Below are 21,390 nucleotides of genomic sequence, written 5' to 3'. Positions count from 1 at the left end.
AACATTTCAAACCTTTTGTACCATTGTCTTGGGGTCTGTTTCAAGCCATAGAGACTCTTCTTCAACTTGCAGACTAAATCTTCTTTCTCTGGAAATCCATAACCCACAGTTACACCATATACGCTTTCTTTTGTAGATCTCCATGTAAGAAGTCTGTCAGCTCAAGATGCAGACTTTCCTCTGCTATTAAGCTAAATATAACTCTGATAGTTGTCATTTTTATTATACGAGAAAAGATCTCACTATAGTCTACTCATTTCCTTTGTTGAAACCCCTTCACAAGAAATCTTGCCTTGTAGCATCTGCTAATATGCGACTCCCATTTTAGTCCGTAGATCCACTTGTTGTGTAGTGCTCTTTTGCATTTGATAATACCATCAAATTGCATGTCCAATTCAATCTCACTGACTGCATCTTTTCATCCATGATAAACTTCTGCTCCTTTGAATTTTCAACTTGAGTGTAATTTTCATAACACCATGGTTCATTTCTATCAGTTAGTAATAAATAATATAATGAAGGTGAATACTTTTATATTGGTTGTGTAATTTTGTCGGACCTCCTATCTTTAGTGACAAGTGACTGTAGAACTTACTGTGTTTTATCTGATTAGGTGCTTCTCCTTTCTCCATGCTCCTGATCACCAATATGTTTCATCTCAGTATATACGGACTCTTTAGAAGTAATTGGCGGGCAATTGTACATCTTCATTTCATAGAAAGTGACATCCCAGCTTCTGATAAAATTCTGATTCTAATAATTTCAGAATTCTTACTCGAATTCATTTTAGTTATACCCAATAAAAATGTACCTGATTGATTTCGAATCAAGTTTATCCCTCAACCCTACATCAACATGAACATGTGCAGAACAACCAAATACTTTTAGGTGGGATACATTTACTTCTTTACTCTAGGATTCTTCATTTAAGAATTTCTTCGGTTGTACTGATGGACCACGATTGATCAGATAAACAACAGTGCTCACTGCTTTTGCCCGGAATTGTCTTGGCATGTCTAAATGCAACCGCATACTCCTGATACGCTCTATAATGGTTCAATTCACGTGCTTCACTGCACCATTCTAGTATAGTGTTCTTGGAACAGTGAACTCATGTCTGATCCCCTTTGAATCACAATTTTACATGAACATCTCATCATGGTACTCGCTCCCATTATCTGATCTGAGTTACTTTAGCTTGAAGTTTGTCTCATTTTCTATCATACTCTTTCACTTTTTAAACACTTCAAATACATAAGATTTATATTGTAAGAACTAAACTCATACCTTTCTGGTGTAATCGTCAATGAAAGTGACAAGCTAGTAGGAATTTCTAATGGATTGAACTGGAATAGGACCCCACACGTCAGTATATACCAGCTTCAACTTCTTTGGCTTCTCCATTGACCCACCATGGGAGAGAAATTTTCTTCTGCATTCCATATAAAAAATCTTCACCAAATTCTTAATTCAAAATTTTTATAACCTAAATTTTGTCCTTTGAAAGTAGAGACTGTACACATTTCTCTCTCATATTGCCTAGCCTATAGTGTCAAAGACCTGCATCAACATTGGTTCCATTCATAGTAATGAATTATGTCTTCTCGTTGATCATGTAAAGGGTGCTTTCAATGTTCTCAAACCATCATCATTGCCCCCTGGTCGCCTTTTACGAATAATCTTTAAAAGTAGTCATATACCATGACTTTGCCAACTAGCTCACTGAGATCATATTTCTCTTCTAAATTGGAATATGTCTAACTCCACTAAGCTTTTAGACTGTTATATTTGATCACTTGATATTAACATTACTCTTTTCTATGATATTGTAGATCTTGTATTCTCCCAAATATACATTTTCTAACCCACTTTGAGTATAGTTTTTAAAAATCTCTTTGTTGGGACATGCATGAAAAGGGACTCCTGAATCTATTATCTAAGATGTAATACTGACTAGGGATAAGATAAGGGGGTAATCTTGGATTTCACCTGTGAAGATATTTGTAGAGAGATTTTTGACTTGGTCTCCCCCACCAACCTTCCTTTGAGCTTTGCGATCCTTCTTGAAATGACTTTTCCTTCTGCAGTTCTAGCATTCACATATGTCATTTCCTTTTCCTGATCTAAACATTCTTCTCCTGTCCTTGAATCTGTCTCTTCCTGCATTCCTGTCTGTATTCTATCTTCTATTCTCAACATTTAACACAAAACTTGAATATTCACCGCTCGCTGCCTTCTTGCAAACTTCATCATTCATCCTTAACTCCCTTTTTTCTTCAAAATTCAACTTTATATTACCTGAAGAGTTACTGCCACGACTAATCCATACCGACTGTCCGATAATGAAGGTAGAATTAATAGTTCTCTAACCTTATCATTGAATTTGATACCTGCAAAACACAACTAACTAGTTACAACGTTGAAATGATTCAAGTGTTCAACTCTTCCATCATTTTTATGTTGAGTAATCTCTTTATCTAAAAAAATCTTATTGATGCTAAAGGTTTTTCATGCATCATTGTCAGTGCTGCCATGAGTTCTATCATATTTTCTCATTCATTATGTAGAAGATGAGGTAAGTAAATGATGGATCAAACCTATAGCTGTTCGATCCAATACTCCTATTTTTTCGTGTCATCATTTCAAGTTTTTTGATGATTCCTTGTAGTGGCAGATGCAGTTTTGTTTGATACAACAAATCTTTCACTTTTATTTTTTTGTTGAAAGAAAAATGCCTATAATACCTTGAAAAAAATTCCAAATATGATATTCTCTTGGCTTCACCCCCATCACCCAATTTCATATTTGGGAAAATAAGATTGATTCTATAAAAGGGTGATATCCATGAAATTGTATATTTTCCTAGTGGTTGGAGAGTGAAATTTGCATTCTTTTTTATTAGAGTAACTGTGAAAGTTGCATTTGAAAGATTTGGGATCAAGTTTAATGTGGTGTTCATGGATGTGAACAAAGGCAAAATAACAAAAAATCATAATTGATAAGTCAGAAAGAAAAAGAGCTATATATCGGTAGGATTTTGTGAGAATATTATGTGGATTTTGAAGTTTTAGGACTCTACTTGACATCTAACTAATGATTTAAGTGGCACACCACCTCAAATATGTCTATTGTTCCTTTCAGTGACTCCATGTTGTTGAGGAGTATCCACACTATAACTTATATGAATAATATCCTATTTTGAAAGATAAGGAGTAGGGATGGAATTAAAATATTTTATAGCATTATCAGATGTAGGAATTTGAATTTTGTTTTAGAAATGAGTGAAGTATATATTTTAATGCTGAGAAGATCCTTTATTACCCATCAAAGAATCGGTAACACATTTTAATTTTGAGAAGATCTACTATTCCAAGGAGAATCTATTTTAATGTTTAGAAGATCTATTATTCCCCATCAAAGAATCGGTAACAAAATTAAAGCTTAGTAGGTGGGCCCCATCTTTATTTAGAAATCATATCAAAGTGGAGCGTATCGTTTCATTTACCTTAATGCTCAACTAATGCCACAAATTAATGACCGATACTTGAAAAGTATTATACATAGCTACCTAATTAAAATGCGTTGTACCTACAAATTCTCTTTGCAAAATAGAATTATTGTTATATATTTTAACATCTATGTTTAAATTTTCTTTATACTATTCTAAATTCAATAATGTTTTTGCAGGTTATAATGCAAGCCCTCGTACAAAACAGGGGAACCTTTTGAAGTTTTATATTTAAATATTGCTGGTTTTTTTTTTAAGGCTATATGTGGCCATTTTTAAATTTTTTAATTCAATGATTGTCAAAATTTCCCTAGAAGATAGTTTTTTTAAAACTTTTTTTTTTTTTGGGATTTATGGTTTTACATTCAAAAATTCTAACATGGCCTGCATTAAATTTCAAAGCTATTATTACAGGAGATGCAAAATGATGGCATGAAGCTGTTGTAGTAGTCTTTTCAGTTTTGGTTCATTACTAGTTTTAATGATGACCTACTAACTGTTTTGTCTTTTTGATTTTAGTAACATTTTAGGAAAAACTTGAATATTTATCTTTCAATTTTTGCCTCAACGAACTGCTTATTATGCTATGGATCTTGTCTCTATTGTCCTTTAAATACTGTAAAATGTTATTACAATCTTGCTCATCTATATTTGTAATAGAACTAGAGCCACATTCTTGTTTATGAAATCATTCTCTTTGGAGCTACCTAATAATTAGCGTGTGCCTTCTTCATTTGTTGTGCAGATATGTTTGGCAATATAAATTTTCTTTGGTGCATCTATATTCGTACGTTAATGCACTTCCATTGGCATATGAATGGTAAAATTCTCAGAAAATCAAATAGTGGCTCTGCTGATTTTATCTTTTGTATAGCTTTCTAGCAAGTTATATAGCTGCATCAGCACTTGAAATGCCGCTATGTTATTTTTGTTTTCTTGTTCAGGTACGGTACACTGGATATAAAGAACATCTTATTTGAAACTGTATCCCACCATATTGTACCGCAGTTGTTGGTGTCACCCCTTTGTTCAGAAACCTCTGCTCTTCTAAAAGATTATCTCAAGTTTATGGATGATTATTTAAGAGAAGCTGCTGATCTAACTTTTTTGGCTTATCGCCATCGTAATTACTCCAAAGTATGATGCTGTATCATCACTGTAATAATCCCTTTCAATTTCTATGTCCCAGTTATTCTCTATTTAAATTTTATGCTTATTGCATTGTGAAATTGAATGGTAACAAAAATTGTTTCCTTAATTCAGTACCCAATTTTCTAGATTATCATGGTCACAGTTCATTCTTCATAAAGCAAAAATCAACTGAAAAATTGAATTTGCTTCCTGCTCATTTTAAAATTCAGGTGACCTATTATGATAACTTGATTCCATTGGCATAATTTAGACTATTGCTGCTCTGTCATTGATGGGATTTATTATGAAAACTTCATCGGTTGTAAAATCTCTGGTTTACTGAATTTTGTTCATTTGGAAATTGAAAGCGTCATGATAGCTGAATTCTTAGTCTTATATTTTTCCACGTCCATTAGTGTGATTCAATTGTGTAACTCTTTTTCTATGTAATGATTTTTATGCATGCATGTCAGATTATAGTGTTTCCTCCATAAAAAGCAGCATTTTGTTTCTCATATATTGAATTCTAACTTGCATTACATGGTTTTGGCTCTATCATTTTATGATTTTTCCGTTATGTTAGTTGATGTTTAACCTTAATGTTGTGCTATATTTTGCACTTCGTCTTCAATATTGTGTTTTGGATTATAATTTAACTTTAAAGTTATGAAATATACGACTTGATTCATTTATCTCCCGGGAAATAATTGCTTAGATGTAATGGTGTTTGTGTTATTGATGCTGATGACCACTGATTGTTCCAGCTCTAACCACATTTTGATACAAGTGTGACAGTGCTCTTAAATTTAAAGTGCATTTGCTTTTTTAATGAATACCGGAAACCCACATCAAAATAGAATTAAAAAGAAAAGAAAAGCTTAATAATAAATATTTAATTTTTTTCTTGTTGAATCAATTTATTTTTAAGTATTTATTGTTTGAGGATGAAATGATATGTAAAATCATTTTTTGATCTGATTCCAAGTATTGTGCATTCTTTTCCTATTTTTTGCCTCCAGCATTTTTTACTTCCTTTGGAGATTTCATAGTTTCTTTTACTTAACATTTCTTTTTTTTTGCTTTGATGCCCATAGTGTTTGTATTGTTGGCTTACATCTAAACTTTCACAACGCGAATGCCCTAGCTAAATAACAAATAGCCTATATTTCTGTTTTTTTGTTTGTCTATCATCTTTGCCTTCTTAGTACCAGTTTTCCCTGCAAACTAATTATCATACTACAATTCTGCTTGCTTGAGTGATTGATATCACACTTTTTATCTTCCTCATCTTTTTCCTCTCACTAACGCTATTATCATTCTTGCTAAAATATCTACTATTTTTTATAGTAATGGAATCTTCTGTGAAAATATTGTTAGTATTTATATAACATTAGCAAAAAATAAGTAAGCCAAAATATTGTATTGTACATGTGCAAGTGTTTTTTAATGGCCATCGTTGAAATTTTAAATTTACTACATGAATAATTGCAGCTAGATTGTCTTTGAAGATGTGGGAAAGTTAAGGCAGGCAATGACACTGATCCAAGAAGGAAAATAGGAACTGATTGTAAACTAGGAAAGCAGGTATTGTCCAAAGAGAAAATCTGGAAGGCAATGGATGCCTTCTTGTTTTCAATGAAAAGCATCTGAAAGGAATTAAAGGCTTAGTTAATCTACAATTTTGTAAAGTAAAAAAGTATCGGCTTTGTAAGTTCGCGTCCGACTCAAGTGTGTTTTTATCTGTCTTCCATGTCAAAATTTTAGAAGGGATATTTGATTCTTAGATAAGACACTATTCAAAATATTCTCTCATTTATGAGGACTTCATGATCTAGTTCTAGGTCTCTTGTAAACGCAAGCTCTTATAGTTAATTATATCTCCATTGACTGAAGAAAATTGTTGATTAAGGTTAGTATGTATATCTAGCATGTAGTTTTAGCAAGTTTAATTTTAGATGGATGAACTTTATCACTTTAGCTTTGAGCAGATGGTGAAGGGATCCCATTGTTTCGTTGTCCCCAATTATCATGGGATCTAGTCTACTCACTAAAAAGAGATGGCCAACTTGATTTGATCAAAGTAATCTTTTTAGTAGCTATGGGTTGCGTTGCTCATGAAGGAGATATAAAACTTGGTTGAATGTTTCTTCAAGAGGACAATTATAAGTGGGCCTTAGTTGATAACGTTTTGTGTATTTTGAGGTGCACTCTATGATTCACAATTTAATGAAGGCTTAGCCATTAGGGGATATCTTGTTTTTGGCCATGAGCTCAATATCTACTTTTTTTTCGTCTAGTACTATTTTATTGCAAAATCATATAATGAGATGCCACATGTCACGGTCTTACTAATGTGATATTATTCAAGAATGACCATAAAAGTATGCATAATACAATATTGATTCTTTATAAACTTAGATTAATCTTAAATTTATTGCTTTTAATAAACTATTGTGGAGGGCGGATGATTTTTTTTGTTCATTTTAAAGTAGTAAATTACTCATGAAAATTTTTACATTCTAATAATCTATTTTGAGATAGTTTGTAATTTTTTATTGATTTGTATTCAACATGAGTTATATTAGTATTTTAGACATTTTGAAAATAGAAAACCCCTCCGTTTGAGACTCTCCGATCAGCAAGAGTATCATCGGGGTATTTGCTTGATTTTATTTTATTATTTTAGATTTTATTAACTTTTGCTTGTATAAGACCGAGTCCATGATTATATAGGTTGAATTTATATTGAAATCACTGCTCTGCAGACCATGTCAATTTTATCTTTACTGATAGTGTAATCATATAAAGTGCTTCATTTTTAAGTGAATTTTCTTCATAAAAATCCATTTATGGCTTTTTGCAAATGGAAAATAAAAGAAAACTTTAAGGTTTGTAAACACCCAAAACATAAAGTGGTTAACACATGTGCCGTTGAGATATATGTTTTTATATATTGCATTGAAAATCCTCCTTCTTTTATTTTCTATTTTTTTCTTATTTATTTTCTTTGTATTGTATATTGTAATACATATATAGTCCTAGTTCGCTATTCTACTATTCTAATAAATAGATCATTCTAATAAATAGATCATGATAATCCGATATTTTAATTTTAGTTCAAGATCTTTATCGTTTGATTCATATTCTGTAAGGAGGGGTTAGTTGTATTAGGCAAAAAATATGAATTTATGTATCACGCTCTTTTGCAAGTTTTGATAACTCAAATGCTTGTTATGTGGAGGATTGAATTTGTGGCATGTTCGAAAATATCATTGAATATGCTAATACTCTCGTTTTAATTGAAAAAAAAAAAACTTTGCAATTTTTGTAAAAGAAATGCATCTTTGAAGTAGTCGCATAGTTCTCATAGCTAGGAAAGCTTGAATTCATATTTCCTTTGGTTTGCATAGTATTCACAGTCATTATGTTTAGACGCTTAATATATTTGTCAGAGCACATATGGATATATTTATTTTTATAAACTTTATGTTCAGTTTACAGAATATATAGCATTTGCATGTAATTGAGCGTGTTTTTGGGTTATGTATGCTTCTAAAAGAATGTGCTAGACATGATAATCATTCAAATTTAATTATTTGCTTGGATATTTTGTCATTAGAATATGTGCAAGTTTTGTTTTGAATTTTTACAAGGTTGTCTTTTGCTTGCTTGCATGTACAGATCTGATGACAAATGGGGTTGATCTAGATTTTCGTTCTGTGTTTAAAGAGTCTAACTTGCTTACATTCATTCCATTATTTGCTAAATTCTGAGTGTTCAATGAGAAGTTCATGTCCATAAACAAGTTTTCAGATTCACTAGGAGTCCCATACGGACTCTTTCTTGGCTCTTTTCAATTCATTCGAATCAACTTGTAATGTAGTTCAAGCATTCATTGAAATGTTGTATATATGCTCGTTGGTGAGTTATCAAGTCCGTTGTGGATTTATTTATGTTCCTTGCATAGCGACAGACATTGCATTTAGATTGTTGATTTTCATTTTTATATTTTATATTTTGCACTTTATTTTTTCAGCTATTCAAGTAATATTTATAGAAATCCAGCAAAATTTATGTTATTCTTGGATGCTATGTTGGCTCCTTCATTGAAAATTTTAGTAACCTTCCTGTCTCCATTGCATGGGGGCGTCTACAGGAATACTAAGCATTCCTACCATGCTAAAAAGAAAACACATGTTTTGTGCTGTAAGACATCACAAACATTGTCTTTAAATCCATCACGTCAAGAAAGATGGCATAAGATACCTGCATGAAACATATGATAGGGATTTCTTTACCGTGTTAGAGCAACACGACTCAATAAGTATATTTGAAGTTTTGGACCATGTTATGAACAGCTCTATTAGGTTTAGCTGCTACATCGCAAACATTACAACATTCCTTCTTCCCCTTATGAAGCATTAAACGTGCATTGGTTTAGCTGCTACATCGCAAACATTACAACATTTTTCTTTTATTGCGCTAGCAAATACGCACAAAAGTTTTGACTGTCACGCTAAATGCATTCCAAACAAGATTTTGTGAGTTTTTTGAGCTGCATTTTTTAAACCTTCATTCGAAAGGTTGAGGACAAGGCAATAGGATTTTTGTGGCAAGGAGTACACACTATTTTTTTTCCCTTTTTGTTTCTTTTTTTTTTTTTTCTTATCTCTTATTTCCTTCACCCTTTTTGGCTTGCAAATTTTTTTTTTCTTTTATTATATATAGGGTGCATGTGCATCCATGCAAGCATTTGTGTGTAGAGAGAAGGATTTTACGCTCTTTATTTAGAGAGAGGATGATAGCTAGTGTGAGTTTTGAGTTTCCTATTTTAATTTAATTCTCTTTTATCCTCAAAGAAGGGTTATATCTCTTTCTTTGTTGACTTGTTTTATATTTGGTTAGTTGTAATTGTTGTAATTAAGTTTGCCCTCACCCTAATGTATTATATAAGAAGAAGAGTTGTAATTTGATGCTTAAAAAAAAGAGAAGATGTTTTCTCCTCCTTCCTTCATGGTATCAAAGACTGGAAATAAACCCCAACTCTCCTTCCTCTGCAAGAGCCTCTCCCTGCAGCCTCCAGTCCTTGCCGGCCCTCCACTGGCTCCTCTCCTTGCAGCTGTCTATCTGCAAGCTACTCTAAGATCAGTCGCAGGTAGCAGAAGCTAGAGCAGCCGTAGGATTTGGTAGCAGCTAGCGCAGCCCTGCAAAATTCTCCCTCTCCCGGTAGTGAAAACTTGTCTTTTCAAGCGGTCCTCCCTGCAGGATTTTCTGGCGGTCCTTCCTACAAGCTTTCAAGACGAAGTGTATCTTCAACCTACATGGCCGTCTCCAAGTTCCAGCCAGGTTTCCTGCAGGCTGCTCGCTGCAGAGATCTTCTCTCGCAAGAGTCTTCTCCCGCAAGTGATCTTCTCCCTGCAGGGCCATCTTCTTGGATATGTGCAAACTGAAATCTGAGCACTGTCCCAAATTTCCTGTAGCAAACTGCGGCCTAGCATCACAGCAAGAAGCAGTCCAGAATTCCTTCTTCCCCTTATGAAGCATTAAACGTGCATAGGGCTTATAACAAAGTACGACATGATGTCTATCTCTATTTTGGAGGTTAGTTCTAAATCAAAAACCAAGAATGCTATCCAAAAAACCCCGTAACCCTCTCATTTTATAACAAATCATAAACTAAATAGTCATTACTTCTTTCAATGGTCTCAACCTGTGTTTGTGTATATTTATGAAAAAGAAAAAGGGAAACATCTCAAGGGAGATGACATAGCTCCCGAGCTCGCTGATCTTAACTATCATTCATGGAAGTTTTAGGATCATATTCTATGGTAACAGAGATTGAAGAAAATTTTTTTGCATCACAAGTCAACATAGAAAATTTAAGAAGCAACTCGTGAGAGTTGTTCAGTACGGAAAACACTATAAAGTTGTTTGAGATCGAGACAAAACTACATGAGCTCCGATAAGAAGAGTTAAATTTAACTCAATATTTCAACACACTTATTAAATACTGGTTATAGTTATATATGTATGATACTTTATGTATAGGAGTGCTCTCAAGCTGCTATGTTGTATAAAACAGTAGTAGAGAAGAAGAGGGTGATCAAGCTCTTATTTGGTCTGAATAAGAACATTGATGAGGTCAGAGAAATAATCATGGGAATGAAGCCCCTCCTTACAGCTAGGGAAGCTTTTGCTGAAGTCACAAGTAGAGAAGAAAGTAGGACATAGCTCATAATGGCAAGAAGTGTGGAGTCTTCTAACACTGAAAGCTCTGCCTTATCACACACAATCCCACCCACGAGTCGAAGCCAAAGAAGAATTGTTTCTTGTGTTAACATTACAAGGAGTTTGATCACACAAAGAACAAGTGCTGGAAACTACATGTCAAATATGCAAATTGGAACCCCGAGCAAGGCAGGAAAGACCAAGATAGTAAGGCCCATGCTGATGCTTTGTTTGAAGGGATCGACCAACCCTAGCCTCTTCACAAAGGAATAACTGGAGGTTTTGAAGCAACTTTTTTTAGCATAATTGAGCGGCCTACCAACTTATTGATAAGCCAATGTATCAATTCCTACTTCTATTTCGCTAATGATGGAAGGTTTTCACCTTGGATAATAGATTCAAGTGTTTCTAATCACATGAATGGAGATGTTCGTGCTGCCACAAACTATCAAGAGTTCACCGACTCCAAATTTGTTAGACTTGCCAATGGATTTCACTTCAGGATTTTTGCAAAAGGAGAAGCGAATGGTTTCAAATATATTCAGCTCTCTTTTATGCTATATGTTCCTCAAGTAGATTGTAACTTACTTTCAATTAACAAGCTTACACATGACTTGAACTGTGTTGTTAAATTCTTAATTCTTGTGAAATTCAGGTGTTGGATTTGAAGAAAGTGATTCACTACTCTGAATTGCATCAAGGTCTATACGTACTCAAGGAAAGCTATTCTTTTAACATAAATCTAGAATCATCACAACCTATTCTCCTTCCCTCTAACCATTATCTCCCAAGTTCCACTAGTTTAGAACATCTCACTTGAGATTGACAACAAGGAATTACGTGTGTATACTAAGAGAGAAATTCACTAAATAGGATAAAAATAATATGAAACCATGGGATTGTTCACTACCAAACCAAAATTCACACATCTTTGAAGTTCTAAGGAAGGTGGAATTCAATTGAGAAGACATGGAAAGTTCACAAATTATTCTTTCCAGGATTATATTGCTGATGAGAAATTATCAACTTATAAAGCTTTTGTATCTAATATGTATAGTTTGCATATACTCAAGTCAATTCATGAAGAGTTCATAATGGAAAAAAGCAGCATATATGACAATATTGGTGTTCCTTTTTGGTATTTTCGATGTTCTGAACACGTCTGTGTCGTCCACTTCACATAAAAAGCAAGGCTTGCTCACTTTTTTGGTAGATTTTTTTTACTCCTTTTTGTCATGCAATGCCTTGGACAATGTCAATCTTCTTTTATGTGAATTTAAAATTTTGAATGAATCAATCAAGTTGGTTTTGTGGAATGAGCATCATTTGAGCAATTTCCATTGTGGTTAGGGTAGTTTTGAACCCATTTCATTTCATGCCGTGCCATTTTTTTCTTTTTGAAGTCCGCATGATTCAACTTGTGAAGTAGATACGGAGATCAACATAATGTTAGGGATGTATAATAGGCCTACCCTTGAAGAAGCTGAGGTAACATATTTATTATTCTCGAAGGTTAGGACCGCCTCAAATTTTGTTGTAGAGCTTCTTTGCACCATGGTTATCTTCAATGTGGAATGATGGAAAAGTCATGCTTTTTTATTTTTTTATTTTTTATATTTAGAACAATAATAATAACCACCATGTTGTTTTTTCCCCTAAATTTCTGGTTCCTTGGCATTGGGGTGTGGGTTTTATGCTTTTTGTTGGTGGCATGGAGGGGAAAAAGTGGCACCAGCACCCTATCCTTTTTGAAAAGAAGTTCAGGTGCTCTTTGCGCAATTGTGGTTAAGTTTAGTCTATTGTTGTGATAAATGGCATTTAGCATTTTTTTCATGTTTTTATATTTTATGTATATGTATTCATAGTTTTTTATTTTTTTCTTCAAAACTACTGTAAATATCATCATTATTTTTTTGATTGACAATTAAGTATAAAATTACTTGATATAGATAATCAATATCACTTGACACAACAAGAAATCATTCTTGACAGCATTTGTGTTAGGAGCTCCTCACATAATTTTTTTCCTTTCTGCTCCTTTTCCCTTGACATATTGTCGTAACAACATCTTATTGGTGTAATATTAACAATTTTTTTTAAAATATTTGTAGTGCATTCTTGAAAAATTGGACTTTGGAATGCAATTGTTAGAGCTGTCAAGTGATAAGAGACTAAATTCCTTGACATTTAATGAAGATCTTCAGCTTCGACCTTGGTGGTCTCCTAGTTCTCATGTAAATTATCTTTCAGGTAGTTCGTCAATATTGAAATAGTCAACCTTCTTTAACTCATTCAATAACCAAGTTTTTTATTATATATTTTTACCATGCTTTTTAATGGAAGTTTTAGAACTGTTTGGTAATTATTTTCTTATTATGTTACACTAGGCTTCTTACTATTTACGTCTTGGAGGTGTTTTGACTTGCTTCTCCCTTTTTTGTCTGACAGAACCTTTTGAAGGAGCATCAGTATGCTCTCGAGAGAACTTGGTATGTATTAGTATCTATTTTGAGAGGCAATTTGTAGAATAAGAAAATAAAATAAATGATGAAACTAGTTTTATTTTGTCACTGCATTCTTCATGGCTTGTTTGGCATATAATTGATGTTCGATAGCTTTATGAAGGCTTTTATTAAACCCAACAGAAAGTTGATTTACCATGCTATTTTATCAGTAAACTATATAATCCCATTGTTTGTGTGTTAAAGAAGTTCAATATGAACATTTTATTTTGTAAGTTTCAGGAGAAATTTATTTTTCTGGAAGTATATTAACAATAGTATAATATTCTATGAAATACTTGATATTCGTACACATTTATTTTTCTGTGGTAACTTGCCAAAGGAAATTAGATTCAATTTTGGAATTCAAATGAAATGCATTTTTCAGTTAATATAACAAACATCATCGAATAATGTTTTTGCCGTTCTGTTCAACTCAACGGAGATGAAAATTTATCTCAAACGAAGCCTTAGATTCTTTTCCAATAGATGATACTTTTCTTGTATATATCTGTCCGAAGATATTTTTCATATTTTCTCCACTTCTATTGGCATAATGATGATCTTGTCTAGGATTTATAGTTATTTTTAAAAGCATTCAATATTAAGCTATTATTATTTCTTGAAATAAGTTTTTATTTACATGACAAATACATCATTAAAATGTTTTGAAATTTATTTAAAAAAATGCTTCTTGAAGTAACTACATTCCAGTTTTCATGTTTCTAAAGATGATATTCAAATTAAGATTTGTTTCAATAAACGATATATCAATTGTAACAAATGTCCTTATTGTGATAGGTTGAAAATTTTATACTATTTTTAGGTTAAAGCATACCCAAACAAGTTTATTTATTTATTTGATTTTGTTTTGATATCTAGTTTGCCCTTAATTTTATCATGATTGTATACTCATACAATACAACTACATATTTTAATGGAAGGATTGGACATGATCCTGTGTAAGGAAAGTATTTTTGAAACATATGTGAGGGTGTTTATGAATTCAAAAAATTTTTAGGGCATTCAATTGATGAGTTTATATACAATTAGGATACAGTCATTCATAGATTTTTTGGCATATGATTTGTAAAAGTAAAGCTTTTGTTGGTATGTATCATACAAAATTTAAAATTATGCAAATGTGTAATGGGGCACTTATTTTCCTCGTGATGAGATGTATGTCTTGAGTCATATGTTTCAAAATCAACAAATTGTGTAAAATAAAAAGTATTATAGTTAATTCAAACTATATAGTATGAAGTAACATATTAACATACTAACCTAGTTATTGGTTAAAATGTAACATATTAATATCCTAATATAGCAAGTCATAAATTGTTCAAAGTAAGATGTAAAATGTTAACATTTAAAGATCAAATCATAAAATAAGAATGGTTATACAAATGATAAATTAAGATATAATAATATAGTAATTCAAAATAAGTTGGATATAATTAATCACTCTCATACTCATATTGTCGTCTATTTAAATAAAAACATACCAAGTCACTTATATTAAAACTAATTCAAAAGTCCCTATCAATCTCATCACTTAATAAGTTTTTATTAAAAGAATCAGGATAATAATTTAATTTCGTTCTAACCTCATCCACAATAGTATTCATGTTTTCTCATTCATCATTTTAAATCTCATACATCTTTTTATGTAACCAATATTAATTAGAATATTTACTAGATTTTAAATAGTGACTATATTGATTCTAGTAACACTAATTTCATCCTCAATTTATTTATTTTTTTATTCTTTTTACATAGCAACTACATACTTTCATGACCATGGGCAACGACCTTTATTTAATTTTTGGAAATAGTTATCCACTACAGTTTTAAGTGGCATGACACCGCAATTTTATGCAGCACAGTACAGCTAAATGAAAAGAACAATGCCGAACGCAGCTCTTGTTGGTTTATGCTTGTATTATATTTTCTCTGATGGTGCATAATAAGCGACAATATGGCTGTTGACACCATGATGCTAAAAATACAGTGAATTTGAATCTTGCTCTCATTGCTTATTCCAACTGTAGGTATATATACGCAAATATTTAAATATTTCAGATTATTTTTTTTAAACGAACTCAATCACCAGTCAGATTGGACCAACATTTCAAATTATAAAGAATATTTTCACTTACAAATAGTTAACGTTATGCTGGTAGAAGTGACAGATTCGAGTGGCTGCAAAAGAGAAACAATGGTGGCAGCAGCGCCTACTTTTTTCTTGTTAGAAATATAAATTGGTTTAGTCATCATTCTGAGGTTAACCAAGGATGCATTATTTAGAGTGGTAGAAAAAGGGAAACAATGGGGACAGCAGCGCCTATTTTTTACTTGTTAAAAATATCAACTGGTTCCGTCATTGTTGTGAGGTTAACAAAGGACGCCTTAGAGTAGGATGACAATGCGCTTGTGCAGGAAATATTGGCAGAACAAAAGAAGAAATGTTGGAGAGTGCCATGTTCTAACTTTCAGATTTTGCATTGATAAATATGGATTGAGTTTTGTTCATTACATGTAGTTTTTGTTAATTTATGCTCTTTGATCTTATATTTATCTCCAGTTTAAGCATCAAGCTTGTGAGAACGACGGCTTAGTGAGGAAGGTCATTGCACGTAAATCTCTTGTTCCTCGTTTGATCTACCTTTCAATTCACTCAACTTCCACTTCACTGAAGGAAACTTTTGAATCTAACGCTCCTGGAGAAGATGCTAAGAGCAATGAAGAGTTCAAGTTTTTACTGGAAAAATATGCATCGAGTGTCGGTCTGTCATTTGATGATGCTGTAAAGCTGATCTATGAGATTTCAAATGGTCAAAGGTCTTTGAAGGTATGATTTTTCGTAGTTCTTTATTGCATTTTTTTTATCATTATTGACTGCCGGGGCATAAGGAAACTTGAGAGAATAGAATGCTTGCAAGCGCTTTGGAAAAGGTTTGTTGGCGCCTTCTCGTTTACTTCTGATGCACAAAATATATATTGGGCATTTACATACATACCACCTAATTCATATGTAATTACATATCTAACGGCTAAACTTTGTTTTTTATATTTATATCACTCAAATCGTTTATATCACATCAAAGATACCACTTTTTAACTTTTAAATAGTTTAATACATGGTTTCTTGCATATGAAATGTAGTATATGTATAAAATTGAAAATTTCGGTGTTAGTGTTCAAAATAATGTGGAATTATGTTATTGATATTACGAGAAGTTATAATTTATCCTTATATGAATCCTAGAATAGGAAAAAAAATAAAAAGGAGATAACAAACAATGAAAGGTATGACACCTCATATCTCCAATTAGTCAATTCATAATAATCATTTAAAGATAAAAGGAAACATTAAAAAATAGGCGAGAAATAAATTCAACTTATAGGGAGAGAACTAGTTGCCCCTGTTGTTGCTGGACAGGAGAGTTTCTACAAAGAAGAAGTTTGCAGAGAGAGTTTTGGTGATAAAGAAAACATAGAGAAGGACCGGCATGGAGATTTCCGGCAGCAGGGAAGAAACCGACAGAGAAGGGCATGTAGGTCGACTATTGGGATTCCATTCAAAGATACACCCAGTCTTGCCTCTATAGTAGCTTTTTTCAAGTCATTTTGCAAGCAAACCAACAATCAACTCCTTTGTAGGAAGATTCCCTTCGTTTCTACAATCCACATATGTGAAATGATGAAAGACGCTATGGAGGAGGCTGTAACTGTAATTTCCTACAGGAAGCAATAATAGTTGAAACTTGCATTGGGGGGGGGGGGGGGGGGGGATGGCAAAAAATAGCTCATCACCTTTGTCCACCTTTGTTGCAGAGACCTATCTAGGAAAATAGCTTATCTTCAGTTGAGAGTGCCACTGAAAAGAGAAAGTCCCGCTCTTCAAACATCAGTGGCGGCTTGTCGATTGAGATTTTCACAAGAGAGAGAAAAAGCAAGTCACACCAGAGATTTCTGCTGACAGAGAAAGCTACAAAAGAAAAAACTGTTGGAAATGTAGCTCCCCGTGACGCCTGCGCTGAGAAGGGAAAAATATTGCAGGAGAAAGGGTCGACGACTGATCAGGCTGCAAGAACTAATGCTGGATTTTTGTGGAAGAGCAGTAGGAAATTACAGGAAGCAGAGCTGCATTTCCGGAACAAATCTGCATTATTTCCTGCAACTGGGAAAAACAATAGAAAAAATAGCTTTCTTTCCTGCGGGAAAGTCCTCCAAGTAAGAACAACGGGAAGGTCATGGAGGGAAGAAGAGCGGGAAGCTCCTGCGGGGAAGAACAACAGGAAAGTTCTTCGGCTGGGAGAGACAACAAAGAAGCTATCACTCATCAGAGAACGATCGCCGGTGAGAGGGAGAGCAGACCAATAGAGGTCCGACAGAAATATTGCCGAGAGTGGTTGCCGGTGAGAGGTTGGTAGTAATCCACGGTTGGTTGCCACACAATATACCCTTGACGAGGATCTCACGGACGTCTCTCGTGACAAGGTCCAAGATTGGAATTCAGGGATCGACTCTTAAGCGAAGGGAGGTCTGACGACTGGAATTACGTACTGCAAGAATCGGTGTCAACAACGTTTATAAAACCAGTAGGGAAGAGGGGAACCGACGACAGTTAGGGTGAAAAACAGCGACAACTAGGGGAACCGGCGGCTATGGATCTATACGATAGATATATAATAGTTTTTTATGGGAAAAAAATTGTTGGGCAGCCAACAGTAGAAATTTCTCCATGTAATAGATCTCTACGGAAGGAAAGCAGCAGGAAGAAAAAATATTGAGAAATTGCTGCTTGCTTTCTGGAGGCCGGCAAAGTCTAAGCTTCTAGCTTGGGAAGGCAGGCCAAGTCTACAGGGAGAGAAGAATCAAAAGTTGCTGTTTAAATATTAAGACAAGTGCACCTCCCTTCCCGCACGAAGGATGGCAGGAAAGGAGTCCGGCGGTACAAAATTAGGCTCTTACACCATTTAAAAATCAGAATAATGTGGAATTATGTTATTGATATCACAAGGGATAGCGGTACAAAATTAGGCTCTTACACCATTTGAAAATCAGGATAATGTGGAATTATGTTATTGATATCACAAGGGATTATAAATATACATTACATGAATCCTGAAATAGGAAAGACAATAAAAAAGGAGATAACAGAAAAGGAAAGAGATAACACCTACCAGCTCCAATTAATCAGTTCATAATAATTATTTGAAGATAAAGGAAACAAGATAAAAATAGGAAAAGAAATAGATTCAATCAAAGTAAATATTTATTCCTTATAAATTCTCACAGGAATAAATTATTTCCTGTTATAACTTTTAACTGTTAGATATGTAAATAAATACGAATTGAGTGGTATGTATGTGAATTTTTCAAAAGATATTATTGAATGGTTATAATAGACATATGCTCCTAGTTTTGAATATATAAGTAATTGTACTCCATGTAATTTTGTTGTCATGTAAATATGAGGAATGTTCGAAATCAAATATCGTCATATGCAATGTTGGAATTCGTTAATGATCTTAAATATAGAAGGACGATGAAGGGAATTTTTAGAGAAATTTTCATCATATTGCACGAACCTTTTATTATACATTTTCTCCCTCAAAATTAGGAATAAAGCATCATTGAATGAACTATGAAGAAAAGTGCACTAAGTATTATCTCAAAGCTATGATAAATTATATCAATATTCCTACTATAGGGTGCAAAAGTAGGATTGCAAGGTAGATATTTTGTTTAATAAACAATAATTCTTTAATTTGAGTATCATAAAAGGTTAGAATTATTGTTGGAGTAAATTCTAATAGATTCTTTTGAGTACCACATAGAGAAAATAAAAAATAAAATAAAAGATAAAACAAAATAAAAAATAAAACAAATTACAATAAATTGCAATATCTTGAAGAAGACTCTGAAAATCTTTTCTGGGTGATGATATTGTAAATTATGAAAAGCTGTCAACTGTTTGAGTTATTGTTCTTAGTTCAATTAAAATTTAAAAGTGATTAATATCTCAATTTTTATTAGGATTTTAAGTAGAAAATTTAAGTGTAATTGTAGTCATTTCTCTGAGAGAGACGGCTCTTAAATTTAGTTTAACGGAAAGGGAAAAGGAAAACAAAATCAGTCCTTCCATCTTTTTGTAAAAGTGGAGTAGCTTGCGCATTTCAATAAAAAGGAAGATAACCAAATAGAAATGTTACGCATGCCCTATGCATTGGTCAATGCAGGGGTTCTTGTATGCTGCTTTTGCTCTATATTTACAGAGGTTAAGTATTTGCTTTAAATTGAGAACCTCCATTATATATCAAAGGTTAGCCACTGTTTGCAAGCTTGCCCTCTAAATAGAAATGAAATGAAGCATATACTGAAAGAAACATGTCCATCTTTTCTTTTTATTTTTTGGTCGCAGGTTTTCCAATACCTATTTCCAATACTTAATTTTCTTTAGAATTATTTTTTTTAAAGAATAAAAATTTCAAATCAAATTCTTTTTAATTTCAGTTGTATCCAAAAATATAAAATCCATCTTCCTTTGCAATAACTCTTGGCATATGCAGGATGTTGATACAGAGTTGATGGTTGATTTTATGAACTTCGCAGTTTTTCTAAATGCATGGAACTTAAGCCATAATCATCCATTGCTCCTCCATCAAAACGGCGTAAATCTAATATCATGGAATGTGGTGGAATGCTTGATTAAGTACTGTATTTCAGAGCTGTTGATGTGTGCACACCCAGTTTTGGATAATCCTGGAAGTAGCCTTCCAGTTTTGGTCCAGTTGATAACCGAACCATTTAGTTGGCATGCTTTGGTCATCCAATCCTGCTTGAGATCAATGCTTCCTTCAGGTAAGAAGAAAAAGAAAAGTGGTCCTTGCGATCATCATAACTTGCGCCATCTAGCAGTAGTAAGCAAATCCATAGATTGCTTAGCTAGTGGGATACAAGAAGTTCATAAATGGCTGGAGGATCAAATGAATTGTTCAGAAGATTCAAGATTGGACATTTTGTCATGTCAAGTGAAAGAAATGCAGAAGGATAGAGGACCGGGATCAACTCTTCACATTCTTGAGGAGTTTGCATCTTCTAGCCATGCAGAATTGGGAGAAAATATATCTGGATCTCTACAGTTGTGGAACTCTACTGATGTATTAAGAAAACTGTTGAGTTCTCAGTCTTCATTACTTCTCAAGTTTCAAGATATATGTGCTGTCAAATTGAAGATGTTGGAGTTGATGAAACTGTCGTTTTAGGATTAACGAAGTCCTTTTTCTATGGTCGCTGAAGTGGCTGCAGTTTCTCTTGGTTTTCTGTATTTTGTTTTAGAACAGAATGTGTGATTATTTGATGTTTTATTATTATTATTATTTTTTTTTTGTTACATTCTACCGCAGAGGTTATCTTCATTGTTGCGGCATGGAAACTAGATGGAAATATTTTTTTTCATTTCCTGCATACTTTTTATTGTCAGCAGTTCAATTTACTTGTATCTTTGTATTGGCCTAGGCCTGTGTCTTTTTATAGTTAAACAGGCTTTAGCTTCATTTATTCAACCATTTTGTGCGCGCTGAGACGTATCTCTAGCTTTATAGGCGGTTTGAATGGATGTATGTATATATATATATATATATACCTACATATAGATTATATATATGTATTTTTTTTCCTGAAAAGGGGATGACCAGAGGGTAGGTATTATACAAGCTTCCAGCCACCCCCAATATGCCTAACAATTCGAGTACCTCTTGCTTAAGGCCAACTGTGTTAGAGGGGATTTGAACCCCTGGCTTAAGTGGTCTTATACCGTCGATGTCAACCACCAGGTCGGGATGCATGGCTTATGCGCAGTTACAGAAGTCATGGGTTTAGCTGTCCACTTTGTTTCTCTCAGCCACCATATGTAATGTTTGTTTTTTTAGCAGAATATTTTTCTTGCCTTTTGCTTATGTATATATATATATATATATATAAGGCTTAATATACTTCAATGTTATAAAATAG

At 33.3% G+C, this 21,390-nt stretch overlaps 1 protein-coding gene across 1 annotated transcript in view; it reads left to right on the top strand.

Annotated features, from left to right (window-relative positions):
• LOC110025577 (N-terminal acetyltransferase B complex auxiliary subunit NAA25) overlaps window positions 1-20,885 on the top strand; it is a 117,022-nt gene extending 96,137 nt beyond the window's left edge. Inside the window, exons 13-24 of the mRNA XM_020726132.1 lie at window positions 4,254-4,328; window positions 4,453-4,645; window positions 9,701-9,794; window positions 9,905-10,042; window positions 11,264-11,439; window positions 11,523-11,576; window positions 11,866-12,005; window positions 12,271-12,355; window positions 12,979-13,117; window positions 13,316-13,356; window positions 15,953-16,219; window positions 19,947-20,885. Of these exons, the coding sequence (XP_020581791.1) occupies window positions 4,254-4,328; window positions 4,453-4,645; window positions 9,701-9,794; window positions 9,905-10,042; window positions 11,264-11,439; window positions 11,523-11,576; window positions 11,866-12,005; window positions 12,271-12,355; window positions 12,979-13,117; window positions 13,316-13,356; window positions 15,953-16,219; window positions 19,947-20,642 (2,098 nt within the window). The 3' untranslated portion in view covers window positions 20,643-20,885. The remainder of the gene's footprint in view (window positions 1-4,253; window positions 4,329-4,452; window positions 4,646-9,700; window positions 9,795-9,904; window positions 10,043-11,263; window positions 11,440-11,522; window positions 11,577-11,865; window positions 12,006-12,270; window positions 12,356-12,978; window positions 13,118-13,315; window positions 13,357-15,952; window positions 16,220-19,946) is intronic.
• The last annotated feature ends 505 nt before the right edge of the window (window positions 20,886-21,390 follow it).

Source organism: Phalaenopsis equestris, unplaced genomic scaffold (genome assembly GCF_001263595.1).
Source record: "Phalaenopsis equestris unplaced genomic scaffold, ASM126359v1 Scaffold000304, whole genome shotgun sequence".
NCBI lineage: Eukaryota > Viridiplantae > Streptophyta > Magnoliopsida > Asparagales > Orchidaceae > Phalaenopsis > Phalaenopsis equestris.
Note: the sequence above shows the minus strand (reverse complement) of the source record. Positions and strands in the feature narration are given on the sequence as shown.